The 21391-nt window shown below is 43.4% G+C and overlaps 5 protein-coding genes across 5 annotated transcripts in view; 4 read left to right on the top strand and 1 right to left on the bottom strand.

Annotated features, from left to right (window-relative positions):
* Nucleotides 1-21391, bottom strand: part of LRRC38 (leucine rich repeat containing 38) — an 87816-nt gene that overhangs the window by 29734 nt on the left and 36691 nt on the right. The gene's annotated exons all lie outside the window — the stretch shown is intronic.
* Nucleotides 1590-6648, top strand: LOC133282969 (arylacetamide deacetylase-like 4). The gene is made up of 4 exons (XM_061479358.1): nucleotides 1590-1880; nucleotides 4035-4251; nucleotides 4649-4712; nucleotides 5429-6648. Exons 1-4 carry the CDS (start codon nucleotides 1614-1616, stop codon nucleotides 6201-6203), a joined length of 1323 nt encoding a protein of 440 aa, XP_061335342.1. The 5' UTR covers nucleotides 1590-1613; the 3' UTR covers nucleotides 6204-6648.
* LOC133282974 (arylacetamide deacetylase-like 4) lies at nucleotides 8604-11424 on the top strand. Its single transcript, XM_061479364.1, is given in 6 exon segments — nucleotides 8604-8711; nucleotides 8812-9079; nucleotides 9082-9147; nucleotides 9431-9494; nucleotides 10343-10824; nucleotides 10827-11424. Coding segments are annotated over 6 exon segments (1269 nt in total). The 3' UTR covers nucleotides 11108-11424.
* On the top strand, nucleotides 12595-16804 carry LOC133282948 (arylacetamide deacetylase-like 4). The gene is made up of 4 exons (XM_061479325.1): nucleotides 12595-12805; nucleotides 14618-14834; nucleotides 15036-15099; nucleotides 15784-16804. The coding sequence occupies exons 1-4, from the start codon at nucleotides 12632-12634 to the stop codon at nucleotides 16556-16558; spliced, it is 1230 nt and encodes a 409-aa protein (XP_061335309.1). The 5' UTR covers nucleotides 12595-12631; the 3' UTR covers nucleotides 16559-16804.
* CFAP107 (cilia and flagella associated protein 107) lies at nucleotides 17176-20497 on the top strand. The gene is made up of 4 exons (XM_061479375.1): nucleotides 17176-17398; nucleotides 18277-18390; nucleotides 19203-19380; nucleotides 20008-20497. The coding sequence occupies exons 1-4, from the start codon at nucleotides 17258-17260 to the stop codon at nucleotides 20259-20261; spliced, it is 687 nt and encodes a 228-aa protein (XP_061335359.1). The 5' UTR covers nucleotides 17176-17257; the 3' UTR covers nucleotides 20262-20497.

Raw genomic sequence — 21391 nt, 5'->3', positions numbered from 1 at the left:
GACCTTTTATGTTACCTGTTACGCTATGTTTGTTGAAAAAGCTCTGAAGATTGCATAGGTAAGAGAGTAGAAAAGCACAATGTCATATTCTCTTATCACTGTAATAGTGTGGCAATTGTGATGCTTTCAATAACAAAAAAAAATAAAAGCTAGCATTTCAAGTACTTCTATTACAACAGCAAATTATATCTGCTAAACATATACTCACTGATAAACCTAAATGAACACCTTGTGGTGAGAGGAACAATGCAACACTGGCAAACAGAGACCACACTCTTGCTAATCCTACAAAATTTCATTTTTTAGAAAGTTTTCTGACTCAAATGACATGGTACTTCCCCTATTGCTTACAATTTAACATAAAAAAAGCCCCAACAACAAATTATAACATGGCTGCTTAATGAAGTGGCATTTTTACCTTTCATTTCCCTGAGAATTTGCAATTTCAACAATGGTCTGACTTCCCAGTTGTTTGAGGAATTGCAGACTTAGATTCACAATTAGCATCTCAAGCATTATTGAAGCTACAGCATCTCTGCAGTAGCATGATCCCATTCTACATTAGCAGAACCCATCTCTACCTTAGCACAACCTATCTCTAAATTAGCATACTCCCATACTACATCAGCCCAATCCCATTCTACATCAGCACAAGCCACCTCTATGTCTGCACAATCCCATTCCACATTTGCACAACCCATCTCTATATCAGCACAATCCCATTCTACATTAGCACAAGCCACCTCTGTTTGCACAATCCCATTCTACATTTGCACAACCCATCTCTGCATTAGCACAATCCCATTCTACATTAGCACAGTCCCATTCTACATTAGCACAAGCCACCTCTACGTTTGCACAATCCCATTCTATATCAGCACAAGCCACCTCTACGTTTGCATAATCCTATTCTACATTAGCACAAACCACCTCTACATTTGCACAATCCCATTCTACGCTTGCACAACTCACCTCTACATTTGCACAATCCCATTCTACAGCAAGAACAAGGCAAACCAGTTTGATTTGAAACTCTTTAATCGCTGACCACCTTAAGTCATTTTACGTGCTACCTGCTGCACTGAGGTTATCTGGTTATGAGGTTATCTGGTTACTGAGGTTATCCGGTATGAGGTAATCTGATCATGAACCTAAAGTCAGCCTCCTGTGGGTTTTTTAACCACATTCTTCTTTTAGAAGAATACATAAATACCAAAAAACCTGAGATTGAGGTAATGACCTAATTTCACAAGTGACCTTTCCAAAACCACACTGGTGACAATCCATCTGTCCCTTTAGAGTGACAATCACCAGCTGCAGGTTCCTGTCTCTGCATAACCCTAGAGAAACACAACTGCTTTATAGTATCACAAACTCAAACTACACAAATGCCCTGTGTCCATTTTCAACCTCTAATTAATTTAATATTAATACAGTTTTTTCCTAACACTCCTCTCGCAGCTAAGGACTGGTTCTCTTAACGAATTCAGGAGTTTCACCAACTTACCTTCTGTGAAATAAAGGGAGAAGAGGGAAAGAAAGTGGGAGAGGGCAAGATACCAACTAAGGTATTCGTAAAAAGGGAGGAGAAAGTTTTTTACTAGAGCAGCCTTATGACGAACAAAGAATCAGGAAGTAACAAGCCAAAGACATCTGGGAAAGTCAAATCAAAGACATTTCAGACCACTTTGCTGCTCAGCAAAATGGCAGTTTTATACACACTGCTCGTGCTGTTCTTGGCAGTTTTTGTTGCTGGATTTGTGTTGCTGGTCTTGGGGGCAATGAATTTTGATTTCTCCAACTCAGAAATTCCTCCTGGAGTGAACGAGCCAGTAAAGCTCCGAATCATCCACATCATGTTAATAAGCAGAGCTGTGGTGGTAAGTTAACCTGGTGCAGTTTCTGATGGAAGCATGGTGAACCTGCAGATCTGAAACGTAATGCAATGCTAGAGCCCTGCTTGGAATTAGTTTCCAGAGAGGAAAGCAGGGCATTGCTATCATGCTGCATGTTGGATTTAAAAGCCTGGTTTTCCTAGGTAAACCTTGACCAGATTTTGACACTAAGCTGCATTATTACAGTCCTGCCTGGCTCTGGCACTAGGCAGGATGTAAATGCTGCCTAACACAGAATTTGAAAGTCTGACTGTGCTTCTACAATGAACTGTGCTAACCTAGCAACAACTTGATTAAGACCACTTCTGCATGTTGGATCATTTGCATTTCTATTATAGGTTCAGAATATATCAGATGTCTTTGGGACATGCCTTCAAGCTTTCCTTAGATATGGGGATGAGGAGTTATCTACTTGAAGATAAAATTAGAAACTGAACATTTCAAAATTGCTTTGGGAAAGGGGTATTTTTTGTCACACAAATGACAAAATCAGGTAATGTTGCCCAAGAGGAGGTGGAGGAAGTCCATCTCCCCTGAAGACGTACTTGTAACTCCTGCAGCAACTGAGCAGGCTTCTCTGATAGGAATGAGGGGTTCTGGCCAGCCTAGCTGCTTCAGGTGAACAGGTCTGGAAGAAAGTGGGAACTGGTCCACAAGAGTTGAAGCTCTTGTCAGCACTCAACTTTTGGTGATCTCTGCTGACACAGGATCTCACTGAATCAGGAGTATTTCATGTAATGATAGGTGTATAGATGCTGTGGTGACAGAAGGTGTTAGAAACACGCAAGATAACAGAAGTAATGTATTTAATAAATCACTTAAACACCTCCAAAAGGGAAAAACTATTTAAAATGTTTTAGAAAAATAAAAAATCTCTGTCAGATATATTCTAGATTATAGCAGACCACAGTAAAGAATTCTAGATCCATGTTCTCATGCTTTGGATGTACAGAAGTTTTGATTAGAAAGAGATTACTTCACTTAAGCAACTGGAAAAGCCAGTTCTCTCCTTATATTTATACACTGCCCATTAGTAGCATGAACCAGAATTGTACGCTGCAATGTCAACAACACACGCTGAAAAAACCCAAGTAAGTTGAATGCAAAGGTGAGAATACTCTTTGTAGTTGTTTTATTTCTGCTTGGAAAATAGCAAATACCAAAGAATAAATAATTGCATCATGTTTGTACCCAATCAGAGATAATAAGACTAGTTTCTATAATTAATTAAAATCAGCATGTTGCAAAATGTATTAGTTTCTTTATCAAAAAAATCAGGCATAGAGAACATTATAAGGAGCTGGAGTCACTGAAGAAAAGGTCTTTCGTAAGTAAATACACTTTGAGTCACAACACTCTGCTGACAAGCATGCAAATGTAGTGGTCTAAGAAGACACAGTCATAACAAAATACTGAATACTAAAAGCTTGATCCAAATCTTCATAAGCACCTAAGTACTAGTTTGACATGACTAAAAAATGTATTTCAAAACAGAGGTTATGTGTTTTTTTTCTATTTTTGCAAATATATATCAGACCAGTAGCTCTCATTTGTATTCTTTTCATCTTCTGGTGCCTGGCATGAATATCATGATGGCATGTAGGAAGAACAGAAGCTTAAGCCTACTAAATATCTCAGGATGTTCTTGCTAGTGCATTGCACACATCAGTGAAGACCTCTGACATGAACTCAAAAAGCAATTATCAAATATATTTCTCAACTTAGTCAACTCTACTTTGGGCAAGTGTCCACATGATGAAAATGAGCACCAGAGCTACCATCTTTCACTATGTCTCCACATGTCCTCAGGGGCAAGGACAGAATATCCAGTGAAAAGCAAACTCATTTCCAGTGTTACATAAAGGACCCACTGAGAAAGTGAAGGGATATATTTCACCACTGTGTTAATGCTGCATTACTTTGAGATTATGTTCTTCAGTGAATGCTGCTGCTCATGTGTCCTCTCATGATGCTGCTGCTATTTGTTCAGTTGTACTGTACCTATACTACTCAAATATTTTATGGTTGCCCTAAAATATACAACATTAAGATCAGGAGTATACTGCCCATACAGCTTCTTTACTTTGGAAAATACAGTATCTCTTGAGTGAACTCCCAATTCTCCTTACCTTTGAACAGGGAAGGATTTTGGAAAACATTGGTATATGCAGCCAGGTTAACTTTGTCCGGTACATGCAAGATAGAAAGATTCTACAAGTGGACCCAAAGCTCTTAATCAAGGACCTGTGGTTTGAAAAAGTGCCTGTACGAATTTATCAGCCTAAGGCTCCATCTGCCAGCCAAAGGAGAGGAGTCATGTTTTTCCATGGAGGAGGATGGGTATTTGGAAGTCTTGGTAAGATACCTAACAGAAAAAAAGATATTTTAATATAGTTAAATAAGTATCTACTTCATAAATGGTGAAGTGTCGCTTGACCTTGAAGCAGTTATGAAGTTGGGAGTATAATGACAGATGCAGCCTCCTAAGTCTGGCTGTCAGAAGAAAGAATCTGCTGTACATTATGTGTTTTTTCTTAAGGACAGTAAGATACAAGGGGAAAAAATACAGTAAGTAAATAGTGAAATAGGAATATGAGGAGGTGCAAAAGAACTGAGGAGCTACGTAGGAGGGGGCAGAGAAACTTAGAGAGTATTTTGTTCTTGCAATTCTTTGACTTCTGCAATAGACAAAATTAATACTCCGGCAAACCAAACTAAACCAAACCAAACCCCACCAAATCTGTTTCTTTCAGAGACCCATGAAAGGCTATGCCGCTCTATTGCCAGAGAAAGCGAATCTGTGGTTGCATCTGTTGGGTGAGTCTCTCTTCATGCTGTTTGTTACAGATTATTTCATACAGTGTAAGCATAACCTTACAGCTTCTCTAACCACATCAACAACTGTTCTGTGTTTCTGTGGGGCTTGTCAAGCATGTGATGTACAAATTCACTCTGTTCTTGTTTGGAGCCACTGAAGAATGACTCTGGCTAAGTTTTCACTGCTGACTACATCACAAATAATGCTTTGGGATACCCACCTGGAAAATAAAGTTTTGAATCACTGTTTTCAAATTCCAAATTCAAAACTGATAGTAAATGGATAGTAAGCCATATATCCTACTTAATCCGTATTCAAGAAAACTCTGCTTGATGCTTATAGATGCACAATATGAATGACAAGCTAATATCATCATCAACATACTGACATAATGATTTGGATTATGAGGATATAGTTACACTATAACAAAGCCATAAACCAGATGTATTGTCATTTCTCTCCGACCCATGGAAAACTAAAGCATAAAATGACTAAAGGATTGCAGTGGACTACTATTGTGTTGTCAAATACCTGGGAAACGCCCTAAACAGATGATATCCTAACAGGTTAATCTGCACCACCTGGTCCAACAACCTGCAGTTTATTTTATGATCAAAGAGAAAATCCTGCTGATTGCAAGAACCAGTGTTTTCAGCAATACATTTAAAACAAATACTTCCCTCTCTTACTTTTGTTGTCACTTTCTGTGTGCTAGGTACCGTTTAGCCCCTGAACACAAATACCCTGCTGCGTATGAAGACTGTCTTAATGCCACCATACACTTCATGAAGAATGCAGAGCACTATGGAGTGGATCCTGCCAATGTAACTGTCTGTGGGGACAGTGCTGGGGGCAATCTGGCAGCTGCTGTTAGCCAGACCCTTGCAGGTAGATCAGACCTCCCCAGCCTGCGTGCTCAGGTCTTGATCTACCCAGGCCTGCAGGCCCTGGACTTCAATTTACCATCCTATCAGCAGAATCAGGGAGTCCCTCCCTTATTCCGAGAACGTGCTGCTTTCTATATGTTACAGTACCTAGATGGGAATGTATCAAACCTGGAAGAGGTCTTGGAGGGCTCCCATATTCCTATGGACATAAAATTAAATTATGGGAAGTGGGTAAGTCCAGATCACATCCCCGAAAAATTTAAGGACAGAGGCTACAAACCACATGTGCTACTGGACTGTTCAACTGAGATTTATGAGACAGTGAAGAGATTCTGTGAGCCCAACCTGTGCCCACTGCTGGCCGAAGATGCTGTGGTTCAGCAGCTGCCTCAGTCTTTCATCCTGACTTGTGAGTATGATGTGCTGAGGGACGATGGCTTGCTATACAAGAAGAGACTGGAGGACAATGGTGTTCCAGTGACCTGGTACCACCTCGAGGATGGATTCCATGGAATCGTAAATTCATTTAATACTGACTGGTTGTCATTCCCATCTGGAAAAAGGGGTCTTGACAATATTGTGAACTTTCTAAAAAGCTTATAGAAACAATTTTCTTTCCTTCTGCAAGAACTGCCAATTTTCTGTAGTCTTTTATGCTTCTAAATTCCATATAAAATGTTCAGATAGGACATCTATGAGCAATTTTGCCAGTGTGACCACTGAAAAAGATACTTCAAGAATGCTATGAAAGTTTCTTTTCATGCTGTTTGAAGTATTCCACGTGCAGTCTGCCTATTTTAATGATCTATTTAGACTAGATGCTTGCTATTCTCTCAGTAAATATTAAAGATGAAGTAAAAATTTAAACCAACACTGGGTCTGACCCATTTTATTATATGATGATCAACAGTTTAATTCTTCCTAGAAGGTTGAGTATCTTTCTCCTTTGCCAAAGGTTTATTTTGGCAAAGGAAAAAGATACTGATGTTAAAATGCTGTAATGCAGTGCCTGTGATATATGCTACACGTAGCATCTGAGTTTAAGATTCCTAGTCACCAGCTATGTCTATGGGCTAGGAAACTGGTATTTTAGACTCACATAAATGAAGTGAAAACTGCAACTGTCCAAGGCAGCTATGTTTAAATTATAATGGAAGAAACTATGTGTTTTCCTACGCTTAACAAACTTACAAGTATGCTGAAAAACCTGTCCTCTGCTTAAATACTCTAATAACAAAATAAGACTGAAACATTTACTTTTGCAGAGCAGATTAGCTTCTCCCCAACATGTTAGTTCCCATTTTCTTTTCTAGATGTCTTTGTTAAAATTATACCCTCTAAACCACTTAAATAATGTCCACAATACAGGGAGCAATATGCTGTTGCTGCAGATCAACCAAGAGATAATTTATGTAAGACGCAAGAGACAATTTAACCTCCACCTTAGTTGGCTTTCATTGTCAATAGCAACCCATCATAGACTAGACCTTTCTTCAGTAATTAACTGCTATCTCTGAACAATCATTTATATCATCCGCAATCCAAGAATACCATAGAATCATAGAATAGTCAGGGTTAGAAAGCACCTTAAGATCATCTAGCTCCAGCCCCCCTGCCATGGGCAGGGACACCTCACACTAAACCATCTCACCCAAGGCTCTGTCCAACCTGGCCATAAACACCGCCAGGGATGGAGCATTCACAGCTTCCCTGGGCAACCCATTCCAGTGCCTCACCACCCTTACAGTAAAGAACTTCTTCCTTATACCAAATATAAACTTCCACTGTTTAAGTTTTAACCCATTACCCCTTGTCCTATCACTATAGTCCCTAATGAAGAGTCCCTCCCCAACATCCTTGCAGCCCCCTTCAGATACTGAAAGGCTGCTATGAGGTCTCCACGCAGCCTTCTCTTCTCCAGTCTGAACAGCCCCAACTTTCTCAGCCTAGCTTCATACGGGAGGTGCTCCAGCCCCTGATCATCCTCGTGGCCCTCCTCTGGACTTGTTCCAACAGTTCCATGTCCTTTTTATGTCGAGGACACCATGTAGAATACTAGGCTATGCACCAGTCCCACAATTAACATAAAGCTAAATAGGTTATTAAATACATTCTCCTCTTGACTCTTTTCCAATGTAACACATGCTGGTACCTTACACAACATTTATAAGAACTTGAAGGTGTGTGGCACCCAAGAGATCAGTTGCAACTTGGACTGCTCTAAGGCTTACTTTCAGATGAGAAAGGTGCATCAAAGACAGGCATAAAGACACCTCACATTTAGCTAAGCGACATGGCATTTTTTTTTATATACTGCCAGTGGTACTGCTGGTGGGTTTTATTGCTTCTTTCATACTAGCAATTAAGGGAATGATTCAATCCAGTAACTCCAATTTCAGTATCCCTCCTGGAGTGAATCATCCTGGAAAGCTTCAAATTATCCTTGTTCTTGTGATTGGTACATCAGCTATGGTGAGTTACTCTGCCATGATTTCTATCAGAAATGTGGTTTAGGTGTTATTTTTGTAAGCTTATGTGTAAATACTAGAATCCTGCTGGCTGCATCAAGACTTAAATGACAGCTTCCATTTTTGGGGGGCTGACTTTAGAGGACAATTTTAGTAAAATCATTTCTGCTACACCTCAGAGAGTTTCAGTCAGGTTTTCCCTGTTACATAGGGATGAAGACAACCTTAAGTGTCTAAGCAGAACAAGCTGAGCTTCCTTAATGAAGTTTAAATTGATTATTTATAAAAAGTGAAATTGGTTTGATTTCCATTTCAGCTAAGCACAGTTGATGGTTTTAGGCCAGTCTTGGGGCTTTCCAGTAACACTTCAGCAGATAAAACTGGAGACTCCCAGGAAACCTTAGAGGAATGACTTCTGTGTTGTATACGGCTGTAAGTGATGGGAAGCTGCTACGAAAGCACAGGACTTGGTGGCACTGAGATGGAAACTCTTTTCTCCCCTAAGCCATTTTGCCTGACAGTGTGAGTCGGACACATGGCCCTACCTTCTCAGGCACACAGCGCCACAGCAGCCCTGCTCACCCAGGTGCAGCGCCTCGCAGGACACCGCCACGGCTCCATCTTCTCCTGCACCACCTTTCTGGTGAGGTCTAAACCGAAGCGGCCGCTCAAGGCCAGGGTAGAGGCGAGAGGCTCTGGAACAGGTTGAACCTCACCAACACGAAGCCCGGGTGCTCCTCAAGCCTCGCCAAGGGCAGGGTCTCTCCCTCACGGTGAACACCCTAGCGTGGCCTGCGGCAGCCTCCCCTAACGCGGCTGCTGACTGTGCCCGCGGAGCCCGCCCTCCGCTCACCCGCACTCTCCCCCTTCTCTTCGAACAGGGGAAGCTGTTGGAGAAGACTTGGCTGTGCAGCGAGATCGCCTTCACCCGCTACGCGGTCTCCGGGAGGAAGCCGGGGCCGGACCCACAGCTGTGGATGTCGGACGCTCGGCTGGGCCGGGTGCCGGTGAGATATACCGGCCCCGCACGCCTCCTGCCGTCACCTTCCACGGCGGCGGCTGGCTGTACCGCAGCATCGGTGGGGCAGGGCGGGCCGCGCCGCAATGCTCCCTTCCCCGGCAGCGCTGCTGGAGGCGGTGGGATAATTCTACCCCGAAACCTGGCGGGAACTCCAGCACCCGGCTGAGCATCGCCGCCATCTGCGGCCCGCTGAGCGCTCCCGCGGCTGCCGGCCCCGAGGGGAGGCGGCGTGTGGCGGGCATGAAGGGCGCGGCAGGGCGGGAAGAGGAGGTGCCCGCCTTTCTTTGCCTGTGGCGTGTGGAAACGGAGCGGGCCCGTAGCGATCCCCTGGCGTTTTGCAGATTCCCATGAAAACATCTGCAGTTACACTGCCAGGGAACGTAACTCGGTGGTTGTACTAATTGGGTGAGTTACGTTGGTGTAACCCTATGGAAGTCTTTTTGCTTCTTTTCACTTAGCACCACAGTGTTAACGCATACTGTGGGAACACTCCCTCTCCTCAGTAACCGTTTCCCCAGGATCCCAGATGGTCAGACAGAATTCCAAGGGCATGGTTTTAATTTCTTCCTCCCCACACCAATCTGCTAATGCAGGGAGAGTGCAGAGACTCCAAAGTAAAGGTTCGTGTACTTTCCAGCATGGAGCTATGCTGGCAGCACACAAAAAAAAGGAATCCTGTCCAGAAGACTTTGGAAATGTGCTGAGAACTAAGAAACCGACTTCAAGGGTTCATTCACTGATCTATCAGGTGAATGTAATCCCTCTACAAACTTCAAGGTGCTTTCTAACAGTAAGCATCAATTACTAATATATTCTAATACTAATAGTACTGAAAAATACCTCTGTCCCAGTTACTCAAATAAACACAGAAAAATAAAAAAGAATAATTCACAAGGGGAAATATCCTAAATACAGGTGAGGTACAGACTGGTTAAATTACTTCAGCCACAAGCCAAATGCAGTCTACACCAGAAGTATAACAGCAACCTGTATAGTTTAAGTTCTGATCAGTGCTGTTCTGAGAAGATCCCAACTATGCATGTCCTTGCAACTTCATCCTGCAGGCTATCATTTATCTGTTATAACTTGCTGGACAAATACCTGTTCAGCTGATAATAACACAGGTGTTTGTTATTTTCCTGAAGATAAAATACTCCAAACAACACAGGGAAAGCCAAGGTGCTGTAGGAAAATTGTATTTACAGTGATAGCATTCCCTTCTCTTACTTTGGTTGTCTCTTTCTGTGTGCTAGGTACCGTTTAGCCCCTGAACACAAATACCCTGCTGCGTATGAAGACTGTCTTAATGCCACCATACACTTCATGAAGAATGCAGAGCACTATGGAGTGGATCCTGCCAATGTAACTGTCTGTGGGGACAGTGCCGGGGGCAATCTGGCAGCTGCTGTTAGCCAGACCCTTGCAGGTAGATCAGACCTCCCCAGCCTGCGTGCTCAGGTCTTGATCTACCCAGGCCTGCAGGCCCTGGACTTCAATTTACCATCCTATCACCAGAATCGGGGAGTCCCTCTCTTATTCCAAGAACGTGCCGCTCTCTTTGCTTTGCAGTACCTCAATGGGCATGCACTGCATATGCAAGAAGCCTTGGAGGGCTCTCATATTCCTCCAGATATGAGGCTGAAGTATAGAAAATGGGTAAGTCCAGATCACATCCCCGAAAAATTTAAGGGCAGAGGTGTGAAGCCATGTAAATCCACTGATTTTATTGCTGAAGTCTGAAGAGATTCTGTGAGCCCAACCTGTGCCCGCTGCTGGCCGAAGATGCTGTGGTTCAGCAGCTGCCTCAGTCTTTCATCCTGACTTGTGAGTATGATGTGCTGAGGGACGACGGCTTGCTTTACAAGAAGAGACCGGAGGACAGTGGTGTTCCAGTGACCTGGTACCACCTCGAGGAAGAATTCCATGGAATCATAAGCCTCTATGGTTACTGTGGTTTGTCATTCCCATCTGGAAAAATGGGATTGGACAGAATTGTTAAATTCATAAAAGGCCTGTGAAAACAACTTTACTTCTTTGTAGAGATTTCCCACTGTTTAGGCTCCCAAACCTCAGGTAGCACTTGTCAGCAAAAATGCGATGTGTAAGAATACCTATTTTCATATTCATGAACTTCAGATCTGGTCTTTGTCCTCATGAGACTCTTGTCAGTTCAGTGTCTACAGCTTTAGTATTTTCCACATACTGTGTTTCAATCCCTTTTCTTTAAAGTCAGTATCTATCTGATTGATTCCTTGTATTTCATTACCAAATTATGTAATTCTATATGAATAATGTCTTTGGAATGACTTGGATTAAATAACTCCTGTGAATTGCAGCCAGGGTCTTTGTGATGTTCATTTCATGAGCTCCAAAGCATGACTTAATTTTATTTAGCTAAAAAGCTCAAGGTAGGTACATAGTGAGCTATAAGAAAAAGTTAGAGGAAAGCTCTGGAAATACAGGCAGAGATGAAGTCTTGGTAAGGAAAATCAGCAGATTTTCAGTGGGCTTGACAGATCCACATTTGCAAGAGCACTAGAGGCCTGAGTTAACTGAGGACACCCTGCGCGAGGCAAGTAAGGGCTGCCCTGAACTTGAACTAACTGTAGCTCTACAAACTCCTATTTAATTTTGTGATGTTTCTATTATGCCACTGAAGCTCAGGACAAGACATACTGGTTGAGCGGGAACACTTAACATCGGCTTTAGAAAGTAAGGATTTGTGAACTGGACACTTGATCTGTGTACACTGGAAGGTTTAGCTTAGAGACAGAAAATACGAAACAAAATGTTCTGTTCTTTGAAAGAATGGTTCCCCCAGTATTGTATTTTTAGAATTTATGTTGTGATGTTCTTCATACTTTGAGTTTCCTTTACAGGACAAGGCAGTGTATTCCTTGACCTGATGTCCCATTATATTCTGCTGATAAAGCAAGGAGAAAACAGTCATAAGCATACTCAAAATAGTAAAACAGAGAAATTAACAGCCTAAGGAAAAGATAATCCCCAAACTGAGGAAATCAGAAATTCTTCCAAAAAGAAACGCCGTCTTCCAGTCAGCTGTCACAGCGCAGAGGCAGCCCTTCCCTCAGCTTCCTGCACGCTGCCGTTAGACAAAGAATCCCTAAATTCAGGGACAAACTATAAACTGCCTCCTGCGATGAAGCCGTCAGGGACACAGGGTGCGCTGCAACCCGCCGGCGCTGCGGACTCCCCCGCCTCTTCGGTAACGGCAGCACCCGGCATAGCGCCCGGTCGCACTCCCTGCCGCCCGCGGGGACGCGCGGCTTTGCGGAGCGCCCTTGCCGGGCGCGCAGGTCACGCACCGCCTCCTCCTTGAACCGAGATTACTGCGCGGCTCCCGCGCGGCCGCCCCCCGGGGCTCGCCGCCGCCCGTACCATGACCCCGCGGGCGGCTTTGCGGAGCTGTCACAAACGGCCCGTGACGCCGCCGGCCCGGGCCGCGGTTCGGAGCGGGCGGGGGGGCGGGAGCTGCCGGGCCCCGCCGCGGGCCGGGAGCCCCCGGGGACCGCCGCCGCGCCATGGCGCTGCTGCCCGCGCTGCTGCTGCTGCTGCTGCTCCTGGGCCTGGCGGCGCTGGCAGCCGTGCTGGCCGCGGTCCTTCTCTCCCTGCCCAGCTACGACATCCCGCCCGGGGTGAACCAGCCCGCCAAGCTGCGCCTGGTCCTGGCCGTCCTGCTCGGCACGGCCGCCCTGGTGAGTCGCGCCCTCCGCCCGCTTGTGGTTCCGGGGAACGGGGGACTGTTTCCACTGAGCCCGAGGGTTCGCAGGTCCGGCCCCTGGCCGGGCATCCCCTCGCCGGGAGGGCGGGCAAGCCGCGGCCCGCGGGCTGCGCTTAGGAAGAGAAAACCCCAAGAGGCTGGGTTCAGATCCGCATGTCCTGCGGCTCCCCGCGGGGCAGCACCTCACCGGGACCCACCTCCCGGTCCGAGCGGCGTGCTGAGGCGCGTTAGCGGAGGTTGCCAAACCGCGGGGCTGATTGAAGTCTCCAATTGAGAGCTGGGCTGGTGCTTGGCTGATAACTGCCCTCTGCTTTAGCCGAAGTCACCTTGCACAAGGAACACTGCAGCCCTTCAAGGGGGCTGACATTGATGGTACGCAATCCGGTTAGGGCTGCTTTACTTAATCCGTGGACTCCCTTTTACAGCATTGCATAAACGGCATTAGAGCTCCCCTAAACTCTTCTCGTGTCACTAGTTGTATCTTTTAATGGTTTTAAATCTTCAGTTTTCTCCTTTAGCCGACAAACACATCACTTTTGCTATCATAAAGACTTGTTCTTCGTGCTGTTTCATACCTACACCATTTACATCCTCTTGAAAGTTACTGACTAAGGTACCTAGCTCTCCTGAATCCCACTACCAGGTGACAATAAGGGAGTGGATAAAGACAGACTCTCTTTGAGTATTTAAAATCGTTTAGTAACTGAACTGTAACAGTTTGTTTTATTCCATTAATTAATTTGGTTCCCAATTTCTTGTTTCTTCACTTTTCACATAAGATTCCTGAATACAGCATGGAGAAGCATTGCAGTAGCATCAGGAAAGGAACTTTCTTGATTGTGCTCAGTAAATGTTGTGCAAATAAAAAGTGGTAACTAATTTGCACAATGCAACTCAATGCTTGAGTTTTGCAAATTCATTGAGTTTTATGGTCTAATTCAGGAATATTAGTTTATGCAATGAAGAACTCTTAGAAGTTTTATTGCTGTTTCAACATAGGGCATTTCATTGTTGTTGTCATGTTGCTATCACAGAGGTGTGCAGGACAATGCTGACAACTGTGTTCTCCAAGGCAGCCACTTTGAATAGCCTGTATCAAATTTCTGATGTGACATAGGACTTGAGTAATGCAAGTATACTTTTTACAGTCTGTAGGATACAAGAGCTTGGGAAAACTGTTGTGGGTTTGGGTTTTTTTCTGAATCAAAGAGCTTTATTTTTATCAGACAAGAGAAATCAAATTGCTGTATGTGAAGACTAGATTTTTCAGTCTGATTCTTCACATTCCAGTGGTTCTGATATGTTAGAAACTAAAACTAATTGAGGCAAACTTAAATACTCCTTTCTGGCTTTCTCTCTGGCTCCTCTCAGTGAGGGGATCTCTCACTTCCATAAGACTGGGCATTCCTACCAAGAAAACCAGCCGTGGAGTTACTTTTCCTCACTGCTTTCCACGGATTTATTACAGCAAAACCAAAGGACTAACCAAGCAATGGGAGGGAGCTCTCTGAGCAGTACTAAGAATACAGGAAGCCATTTAGAGAGGGTTTGCAATACATTTGCATGGCCATTATCCTCCTCTGGGAACAGCCCTTGTGGTAGTTATTCTACCATCTTGTGCTGTTATTGCTGTATCTTCTTACAGTATATTTGTATTTTACAACATTACCCTTCTGTGTTTAAATTTTCCCTCAAATACAGTTCAGTATAAGTATGATGCAGAGTTTGTATAAGTTGGCTAACTCAAGACTTGTAAAGAAGCCTTAATTTCATTTACCTTTAACAGGGAAGGATTTTGGAGAAGACGGGAATTTGCAATCAAATCACATTTGGCCGATATGTGCGACAGGGACGGAAACTAGGGGTGGATCCAAAGCTCTTTATCCAGGATCTGCAGTTTAACAAAGTACCTGTGAGGGTTTATCAGCCTAAAACTACCTCTGATGGGCGAAGGAGAGCTCTCATCTTCTTTCATGGAGGAGGCTGGGTATTTGGAAGTCTTGGTAAGATACTTGCTGGAAGGACTGTAGTGATGTAGAAAGAACGTTCTCATCTTTCTATAAAATTGAAATAAGTGGAGGGCTCACCATGGGATATGGGAGGAAATCTGAAGACAAATGCATGCCCTTCCAGAATGAACATCCCCCAGCTGTCCCAAGGATTAGGGCAATAGCACAGCACTAATGAAAACATTTCTTTTCCAGATACCTATGAAAAAGTATGTCGCTACCTATCCAGAGAAAGTGTCTCAGTAGTTGTATCTGTTCAGTAAGTGCCTGCCCTCTTCTACTCTTTGGAGGTGATTGTTGCTGTGGTGTCACAGCAGCTGCACTGGATTTGGAGACGTGCTTTTTTTCAGAGAAATTTCTGTTGAATTCAGTTAAGTCCATAAAGAGACAAATAGTGATAATGGAGATATCACAGCTCATGACTGTTCAGGACCTGATACACTCAGAAAAGACCCAAATGGAAATATTCGTCACACTAAGAAAATCTATAAAAGTCAATAAAAAACTTGGATAAAAAAAAAAATCTTCCTTGTGCTGAATGTATGAATAAGGTCCTCAAAATAATTGTATTTATAGAAAGAGAATAATCACACTGCATTACTCCCACTTTACACGTGGGAAGCAGAGGCACAAAATGATTAAATGATCTTGTCAAGGATACACAGGGAGTTTTCAGCATGACTAAGAAATGTACAAAGTCTCACTCAGACTTGTTATCAAAAGAGAATCCTACTTTACTGAATCCTGGTGATTGAGTTTATAGTTTACAGCCTACCTGCAGTCACTAACTGAGGAATGCCTGCTCAGGGGGTAATGGGTATCCTCACCTAGAGGAAAAAAAAACCAAAATGACAGGGCTGGAAGACAGCATAAGATACCATTTTCTGAATAATACCAACAACATTTCCTTCTCTTACTTTTGTTGTCTCTTTCTGTGTGCTAGGTACCGTTTAGCCCCTGAACACAAATACCCTGATGCATATGAAGACTGTCTTATTGCCACCATACACTTCATGAAGAATGCAGAGCACTATGGCGTGGATCCTGCCAATGTAACTGTCTGTGGGGACAGTGCTGGGGGCAATCTGGCAGCTGCTGTTAGCCAAACCCTTGCAGGTAGATCAGACCTCCCCAGCCTGCGTGCTCAGGTCTTGATCTACCCAGGCCTGCAGGCCCTGGACTTCAATTTACCATCCTATCACCAGAATCGAGGAGTCCCTCTCTTATTCCGAGAACGTGCTGCTTTCTTTGCTTTGCAGTACCTCAATGGGCATGCACTGCATATGCAAGAGGTCTTGGAGGGCTCTCATATTCCTCCAGATATGAGGCTGAAGTATAGGAAATGGGTAAGTCCAGATCACATCCCCAAAAAATTTAAGGACAGAGGTGTGAAGCCATGTAAGTCCACTGATTTTATTGCTGAAGTTTATGAGACTGTGAAGAGATTCTGTGAGCCCAACCTGTGCCCGCTGCTGGCCGAAGATGCTGTGGTTCAGCAGCTGCCTCAGTCTTTCATCCTGACTTGTGAGTATGATGTGCTGAGGGACGATGGCTTGCTATACAAGAAGAGACTGGAGGACAATGGTGTTCCAGTGACCTGGTACCACCTCGAGGATGGATTCCATGGAATCATAAGCCTTTATGATTACTGTGGTTTGTCATTCCCATCTGGAAAAAGGGGATTGGACAGCATTGTTAACTTCCTAAAAAGCTTATAGCAAACATCTTAGATTCCACGAGTCTGTTCATGCCTCAACTTAGGAAAATGTCCTTTTAGGATATTGAATATCAGGTGATCGGTAGTCAGTCAAGAGCAGCACTAACAATGACATACAAGGCTCATCAGAACCCCATTCCAGCTGTTAGTTGGAATATGGAACATGCAAACCTTCTAGAAGCTTGTACCATGCTGCAAGCCCTTATCTTTAGTTATGTCAATAAAGAAGAACATAATTTTGAATGGACATCCTGGTTTATTTCACTTCTTAAAAATAAAATTTGATCATGATGAGAGACTGTGTGTGTGCAGGTGTGTGTGGTGCAGTCTATAGAGTATGTACTTTATAATATAGAGGAGTATGTACTTTATGTCAGGGTGTTGTGGAACAATACACTGTTCTCTGATTCTGAGCTGTATTAGAGAAAATATCCAGCTGATTTTCCTGGGTTAGGAGCCATTGTTTTGGTCAACAGGAAGTAGAATGTGGTTACTGGAACAACAGTCACCGGGGAATAGCAAACACAAACGTTTCCATGGCTACGCAGTTCCATGCCTCACTCACATCACCCAGCACGAAGGCAGGCAGAAGTGCTCCGCTGCTGAAGCACTCCCTTTCTGCCTTAGTTTTAGTGCTGGGCTACTGAGTAATCTTTCACCCACATAACTTGAAGGACAATTCCACCAACCACTGGGGGTGATGCTGTTGAGACGGAGACATGTGATAGCATCGCAAAATGATGGCCAGGACTCGTGGAAAATTGAACCCAGATATTCCACTAAAGTTCTCATTGGAAACTGGCTGGAAGACAGGAAAAGGGAAAGATCCAGCCCTGTGGAGGTAGTGTACTGCTGTAGTCATGAGCTGCAGCCCAGGCTTATCTCGGAAGAGTAAATGAAAGGGAGAAGGATGAGCACCTTGCTTGGCCTACGTCATTCTGTTCATGATCTGCCATTCTTCTCCCTAAATCAGGACAGAGCAAGGCCTGAGCAGAGGTTAATGTGTGGTTCCCACTCCACGTAACCTCAGCCAATTAAAAATGCTGTAGCTCTTTTGGCAGTCACTTCAGGCTGCTTTACAGCTTACATACAACAGTATATATACCAACATTACATAAAAAGGCTTCATTAACCTGTAAGTTAATACTGACTATTACTTGTATCAGAGAATCTTTTATAACTTGGATATTGGTGTAAATTGCTGGTGTAAACATCTTTGCTCGCAGAGCTGCTTGCAGATTGCATGGCCTGCTTAAGAGCCGAGCTGAATTTCAGCATTAGACATTTAACTTTGTCAAAACATGCCAGTTGGATTCAATAGTAGAGCTGCAGAGGGCAAATCCTCCTGACTCTGCTAAAATGACTTCCTTCAGATTTTTTTTTTCCCCGGAGCAAAATGCTAGACTATACTGCAGAGGCTCACCTGCTGTAGCAGAAGTGGCAACAAAGGGACAAAATAAACCCCCCAAAAGGGTTTATTAGTTCATGTGGCAGGGTTAAGCGTTTAACACCATGAATAATTCTTCCAGGGCTGTGCAGTGTCTTCCATTTACACCAAGGAATCAATCAGAATTTTACAGTGGTGGGTTATACCAGCTGACTTTACCCTCTGAGAAAAAGTACACAGCACAGACCTCTGTCCAAATAAGTGCTTTTTAAATGTAGCTCCTGTAATTATCAGCTTGCCTTAGCTCTACTGAATGTCATATATCTCTCTAGTTCAGGAAAGACACTGGGGAACTGAACCACAGCATATACAGAAAAGACTTCGTTTCCTTCCCAGATCACAAACCAGACCAAACACTAAGGAGAGCCATGGTGCAAAAAATGGAGGTAAGGAAAAGGAATAACAAATTAACAAATTCACATTTTCAAAATGTGTAAAAGAAGATGCTGCAGCTCCATGGCCAGTTCACAGGATCCAGAGCTCCCTTGTGTTTGATTCAGGCAGTATGCCTTCCAGAGGTAGCAATGGCACATGCTTCTTGGTACTCTCTGGTTGTTTCCTAGTCTCTGCCTTGGAGGGTGGCCAGGGGACATGAAGAAAACCAGCACATTACTACCACCTAGGACTGGGGATTGTGTCTTCAGGACATTCCCTGGGCTTTAATATGAGTTTGCTGATAAAAGAGGATTATTTCCGTCAGCACACCTCCACTTCATAGGAACAAACTGCAGTTAAACATGTCCCAGATCTTTTGCTTTTTCCACAAGGATCAGCTGCTAGAATGTGCCTTTCCTCCAAGGTGGTTCTCCACTGCCAAATATTCTTATCATCTCTCCTGACAGACAGTTGGAAGGCAGTAAACGTAATGCCAGTGCATACTGAAGCACTTAAGCAGCATCAGACAATCAGCTTTTCATTTGTAGGCTTCTTAGATGTATCTGCAAATCTATGAAGCATGTGTTCAAATGAGACCAATCAGTTCTCATTACATACTGATGTAGTTGCTTAATTTAACTGGAAATTTACTTTACTTGAAATGCAAATGTCATTACTTTCAGGGATTAAATTCTAAGTAATGTAAGTACTGGCCAAATTTTGTGATATCACTGGGAGGGTAGTCTGACTCTAAAGCATGCTAAACCCTCTGAGGCCTGTGTTCAAAACCAATCAGTGTGGTTCCATGTACATCTCATTTCAGGGCCTGCCAAGGCAGCACTGTTTCACCCATCATGAAGAGCCAAGGAACCGCAATTTAGTATCGGAGTATGATGATAAATACAACAGACACAGTTACAACCCTGTGCTGCCTCCCCTGCGCAACTGGAGTGGACCCAAGTCTTCCTGGATTCCTCAGAAATCAGATTTCCCCATTACTGGTAGTTTTTGGCATTATTAATTCAATCAGATGGAACATGGTGCAGTAGTCAATATATAGAGTTGGAGCCAGGAACCTCCTATTTTAATTCTGTAATGGATCTTGTGGTGAATTCTGGCTGATTTCTTGCCCAGTCAGTAGCTTGTTTTTGGATTGATGAAGTGGAAATGTTGCCCACACAATACTTAATCACCACAGGAAGCAGTGAAGGGTAGTGCAAATGAACAGATTTCTCTCTCTTATTAAATAATGTGAGACACCAGCTGAAAACAAGGAGAGCTGTGAGGCACATCTAGCAGCAGAATTCACAGAGTATTACTATGTTTCTAAATTTAAGTGTATGTTAACATACATCTCTGTTAACTTTTTAAGTACCTACCAGAGAGACTGCAAAGAATCAGGACTCATTTAATTTATACAATTAACGCTGTCATATCAATATTTAAGAGTGACTTTTCCCTTCCAGCCGGAGGGTAGGCACGCATGCCTGGGGAACAAAAAGATCTGTTTTGTCCTTAATCTCCTGTCCAAATAGTACAAGTATTCCCTATGGCATCTGTGGAGTGAAAACACCAGGATCAAAAGTTTTATTCTATCATTTCTAACATTCAATCATTTCCTGTCTCAGAACCACCCACTAACTATGGCCTTCTTGAGCACCTGATGAAAAAATGGCACAAGAAAGAAGCTAGAGTGATGAACAGAGTCTACACCACTTCCTATGAAACCCTACCAATTCCTGCCTTTGCTACTCATCATAGAAGACGACCACCTAAAACCCCTGTTCTCCCTTTCATCCAGGGAAGTCCTCCCCAAAATGTTAGTGGAATCCTGGACTATGAAAGGCTTAGAAATATCTGCAAGTCATCAGCTGACTGGTGAGAGCCAGCAGAGCAAAGGGACGCCTCTGTCTAAACTGCTTAGGGTGATCTTAAGTACTACTTAATATAGCTTCGCTCATGGATGTGGGAATGATCTGTTCCATGCAGAAGCAATGAGAATTAGGTTATCTAGTCAGAGGGCTGTCTACTAGTTAGAACAAGTTGCTGGCTGCATTCTGACCTGCAGATGGCTGGGAAATTTTCAGAACATATTAAACCACTGAAAAAACAATCTAATCTGTTGGTTTCTAGTCAATTAATAGTTGCAGAAAGGAAAAAAACAAGAACAGGACTGAACTTGAGAGGATATAAATATCTTAATTGCTTTGTCCTTAGTTGTGTTTTCCATTTTTACGTAGCTTGCTATCCACTTGCTTAAAGAAAGGGTAGAAAAGGAACTTGTGTTATTCCATTAAGTGCCTAAAACATCCAACAAAAAAGTAAACATATGGAATGGCTGCCTGCCTAAGGACAAGGGGAACCAAGGTTTCCCTCACTGCATAAACAAGCAGACCTTGACTGCCCTTGGCTCTGCATCCTGAATGGCACTTAGTGGTAGATAAGCTGCAAAGTGAACTGCATTAGCCAACCTTACATTACCAAACAGTAAACCTAGAAGAAATTGTTGTGGGTGTCCTTTATACTGCTGGATGGGCCACCCTGGCACTTTACTCAGTCGAGAAAGCATGGGAAAGACCTATGTAGAAAATGCTGGCAGAATCCAAATTCTTATTACACTGCTGTGCAGCTTCTGCATCTAAACCACATCTGGTCCTGAGGAGCTATCTGCAAGGTTCAGCTACTGTTAGTCTGAGGCTTAACAATTAACTTGTAGCAAGTTAAAGGCTTAGATTAAATATATCTGTATTTCACTGAGTACATATTTATCTCTTCATCAGTTTTGCTCAAAACTAGCAGTTATATATTTATTTTTAGTAGCAAGATAAAGCATATACTTTAGTCTTGGCATGGACAAGCCTCTGGCCATGGTCTGTCCAGAGTTTTACTTCTGCAGCATTTCAGTCACTGTGGTTGAGGTTTGCTTTTTCAACGTTGAATATTCAACTGAAGGACACTGATGGTTCAGATGCGTGTGTAGAGCAACAGTGGCACCTATTGGCAAAGTGATTC

This window comes from Pezoporus flaviventris, unplaced genomic scaffold (assembly GCF_033815535.1).
Source record: "Pezoporus flaviventris isolate CSIRO_AGI_PZ_B2104156 unplaced genomic scaffold, CSIRO_AGI_Pfla_v1 ptg000148l, whole genome shotgun sequence".
Classification (NCBI taxonomy): domain Eukaryota; kingdom Metazoa; phylum Chordata; class Aves; order Psittaciformes; family Psittacidae; genus Pezoporus; species Pezoporus flaviventris.
Note: the sequence above shows the minus strand (reverse complement) of the source record. Positions and strands in the feature narration are given on the sequence as shown.

Coding starts and splice junctions, on each gene's coding strand:
- LOC133282969 (XM_061479358.1), top strand. CDS start 1,614: ATGACGAACAAAGAATCAGGAAGTAACAAGCCAAAGACATCTGGGAAA. Junction 1,881..4,034: donor TAATAAGCAGAGCTGTGGTG/GTAAGTTAACCT, acceptor ACCTTTGAACAG/GGAAGGATTTTGGAAAACAT. Junction 4,252..4,648: donor ATGGGTATTTGGAAGTCTTG/GTAAGATACCTA, acceptor TGTTTCTTTCAG/AGACCCATGAAAGGCTATGC.
- CFAP107 (XM_061479375.1), top strand. CDS start 17,258: ATGCTGTTGAGACGGAGACATGTGATAGCATCGCAAAATGATGGCCAG. Junction 17,399..18,276: donor AAAGATCCAGCCCTGTGGAG/GTAGTGTACTGC, acceptor ATATCTCTCTAG/TTCAGGAAAGACACTGGGGA. Junction 19,381..20,007: donor ATCAGATTTCCCCATTACTG/GTAGTTTTTGGC, acceptor TTCCTGTCTCAG/AACCACCCACTAACTATGGC.
- LOC133282948 (XM_061479325.1), top strand. CDS start 12,632: ATGGCGCTGCTGCCCGCGCTGCTGCTGCTGCTGCTGCTCCTGGGCCTG. Junction 12,806..14,617: donor TGCTCGGCACGGCCGCCCTG/GTGAGTCGCGCC, acceptor TACCTTTAACAG/GGAAGGATTTTGGAGAAGAC. Junction 15,100..15,783: donor TCAGTAGTTGTATCTGTTCA/GTAAGTGCCTGC, acceptor TCTGTGTGCTAG/GTACCGTTTAGCCCCTGAAC.